Consider the following 3,466-nt stretch of genomic DNA (forward strand, 5'->3'; position numbering starts at 1 on the left):
TTCTGCCCAGTTTATACCTAGCATCATATTGCAAAGTATATATTCTATCTACAAGGTTTTCATACTTAAGCCAATTATCTTGTGCCCACTCTTCTCCGGCTGGAGAAGGTCTAGCACCATGCTTTGTTAACAAAGCAAAAAGAATATCCTTATCTTTTGTACTAGAATCTTCAGTCTTTTTTTTTTTTTTTTGTGAAGGGACAAAAACCACTCTCAGGGAGGTATTCTTAAAGTTACACAAAAAATGGCACAACTAATACTGTGTTTCCCTTCGCTTCCCTGGAATGGGAGAGGAGACCCAGCTGCTTGGGAGGCACTTCTTCACAGAAAAAACCTGTTGTCTCCTCAACTACACCAAGCAGCTCAAAACACATAAAAACACACACACAGTCCCACCTTTTGCACAGTGAGATCGTTTCTGAAAAATCCTGATGACAGGGAGTGCTTATTCGCCTGGGTGAATACAGTTTGCGGGAATTTTCCCTCGCCCCCCTTGCTTTCTAACAGCGCTCACCGAAGTGGCGTGCTAGGTGCGGCTGAGACGAGGGTCCTTCCCCTTCTACAAACTACATAAAACCCGCAACTCCACAGTCTATCAAGATCCTGTCCATGACGTCAATTTAATGTCAGGGTCCGCAAACATATGCGGGGAACCTGATGGTTCGTTTTGGAGATCTCAAAGCGCAAAAGACACAACAGGGGACAAACCAGTTTGCTTAAACAAAAAATGCACTTTTATTTAGTGCCCACAATGCGATAGTAGGGAAAGAAAATAGAGAATAGTGAGAAAGATAGAGAAAGAGGGGAAGGGGGATTATAGCTACCACGTGGAGAGTCGGAGGTCCTCAAGACGTAGAGATGCCCATAGACGCGATCTTCTCCAGTGGGGTGATCACAAAGGGTGCACGGGATCCGCAGAGTCTTTATAGGCTGGTCAGGAAGAGGACCAAGGTGAGTGGAACGGAGCCAAAGAGGGCACAGGGCCAAGGCAGGCACCTGCGTCAAAGTTGGGTGCTCAGGAACAAGTGGCAAGCTGTGCCCTTCTAGCACGGTCAGTATAGTCAGCTCAGTCCACTGTAACGAGCTACTATTGTTCTTGCATTCCGTTCTTGTGGAGACGCGTATCAGTCCTCGGCAGGCGCCCCACCTCAGCCAGGCCAGGGGCTCTCCCCAGTCTCTTCGGGGGTCTTGGTCTTCAACCATCGGAGACAGTTGTGAGGCATAACACATCCTTGGACAGACTCTGACACCATCCCCTTGTGTTCTTTCACTGGTCTATGTATTGTACTCCTGCCTTGTGTTCCTCCCCCATGTGACCCTTATTGCTTGGAAACTGTGTCCTCTCCCAAGACCTCCCCCGCTTATAAGCCTCTGCCAGCCCAGGTTCTGCCGCCTTTTTCTGTCCCCGACCCTCCGGGGAATAAACACCTTGGGAAATCACACAGCAGGCCTCTCCCTGTTCCTTGTTCCTGCCCATGGACACAACTTCCATCTGTGCCCCGCAGCTGCTTCGTGCTACAGCCACAGCCACACCCCGGATGGCGTCAGCCCTGGGGGGGCGGCCACTCTTGGGGACGGTGCCGGGAGCAGCTGGGCAGAAGAACTCCGGCCTCGAGTCACACCAGGGTCTCCCAGCGCAGCCAGAGCCGCTGGGCCTGGGGTCCCCAAAGCCCTCAGCAAGCCCCAAGGCCCTCCCAGGAACCCTCAGCTCCCTCAAACCCAGCATCCCCCACAGCCCCTGCAAGTTCCCCCCATGGCACCAGCCATGGCCATGTCCCCACATGTCACTGGCCGTGTCCCACCCTGTCCTCACCCATGGCTGTCTCCCCACCACATTCCCATCCCTGTCATTGTCCCCCATATCTCCGTCCATGCCCCTGTCCTCCCACATCCCCATGAATGGCCACGTCCCCATCCATGTCCATGTGTCCACATGTCACTCTCCATGTCTATGTCCCCCCATGTCCATGTCCCCTGTCACCCCAACCACGTCTTACTTCAATGTCTTTATTTTTACCCCACTATTTAATATTTTAAAGGCATGAAGAGAAATGAAAAGCAAATCAAGGCCAAAAGAAAAGGATTTCTATGTCTGTGCTGGCTGAGGATCCACATGCTTGGGTGGGAGGGAAGAACCTTTTTTGGAGGGGTTTTCACGCTACTGTCTCCAAAATCTTGGTCTTTGCCCCAGATCATCAATCACCATTTGGCTGCAGAAGATGCCCTTGGGCAACAGGAAAACAAAATAGTGGAATCCCTGAGGTTGGAAAAGATCTCCAAGACCATCCAGTATTCATGGATGCCACCAGAAGAGGGGATTGAACACATAAGATTTTCTGGGTTTGAAAGTCAACAAATCTGCTCTCCCCAAGGAATTCCCAATGTCTGTCTGTGTCCCAATGGATGTTCCTGCCCCTGCATTCATCCAGGTGCCCATGGGGAGACAGGAAGATGTGGATCCCCCCCCAGCCAGGTGTCTTCCCAACACGGATCACCAGGACCACGGATCACCAGGGCTCTGCCCAACGGGGTCACTGGGGATCATCCAACGCCGATCCTCCCATGGGGGATGGAGCTGGAGCAGCGCACGAAGCTCTTCCCGCACTCGAGGCACTCACAGGGCTTCCCTTATGGCGCCTCCGCTGGTGTTGGGTCAAGGCTGAGCTCTGTGGGAAGCTCTTCCCACACTCAGGACACTCGTAGGGCCTCTCCCCGGTGTGGATGCGCCGGTGCCTGATGAGGTGTGAGTTGAGCTTGAAGCCCTTCCCGCAGTCGGGGCAGCGGAAGGGCCTCTCCTCCGTGTGAATCCGCTGGTGGACGAGGAGATCAGAGCTGGTCTGAAACCTCTTCCCACACTCAAGACACTCGTAGGGCCTCTCCCCGGTGTGGATGCGTTGGTGCACAGTGAGGGTGTAGTTTTGCTTAAAGGCCTTCCCACAGTCGGAGCAGCGGAAGGGCCTCTCCTCTGTGTGAATCCGCTGATGTTTGAGGAGAGTGGAGCTGGTCTGAAACCTCTTCCCACACTCGAGACACTCGTAGGGCCTCTCCCCGGTGTGGATGCGCTGGTGTTTTCTCAGGTCGGAGCTCCATACAAAGCTATTCCCACATTCCAAGCAGGTGTAGGGCCGTTCCCCAGTGTGGATCACCCGGTGCCGGAGCAGGGCCGAACTTCCTCTGAAGCTCTTCCCACATTCGCAACACTCATAGGGCTTTTCCCCAGTGTGAATCCTCCGATGTTTCCTGATGCTGGAACTGTGGCTGAAGCTCATCCCACATTCCCCACACTCATAGGGCTGTTCCCCAGTGTGGACTACCTGGTGGTACATCAGGCTGGTGCAGTTACTGAACCTCTTCCCACATTCCCCACACTCATAGGGCTTTTCTCCAGTGTGAATCCTCTGGTGCTGGATCAGGTAGGAACTCTGCTTGAAACCCTTCCCACATTCCCCACACTCATAGGGCTTTT

The 3,466-nt window shown here is 53.3% G+C and overlaps 1 protein-coding gene across 1 annotated transcript; it reads right to left on the reverse strand.

The window, feature by feature from the left end:
- Window positions 1-2,461: 2,461 nt before the first annotated feature.
- Window positions 2,462-3,443, reverse strand: LOC310923707 (uncharacterized protein). The gene has a single exon (XM_083885634.1). It carries the CDS (start codon window positions 3,324-3,326, stop codon window positions 2,532-2,534), a length of 795 nt encoding a protein of 264 aa, XP_083741760.1. The 5' UTR covers window positions 3,327-3,443; the 3' UTR covers window positions 2,462-2,531.
- Between the last annotated feature and the right edge of the window lie 23 nt (window positions 3,444-3,466).

Source organism: Zosterops lateralis, assembly GCF_965231275.1.
Source record: "Zosterops lateralis genome assembly, contig: HAP1_HAP1_SCAFFOLD_219, whole genome shotgun sequence".
NCBI classification, from domain to species: Eukaryota; Metazoa; Chordata; class Aves; order Passeriformes; family Zosteropidae; genus Zosterops; species Zosterops lateralis.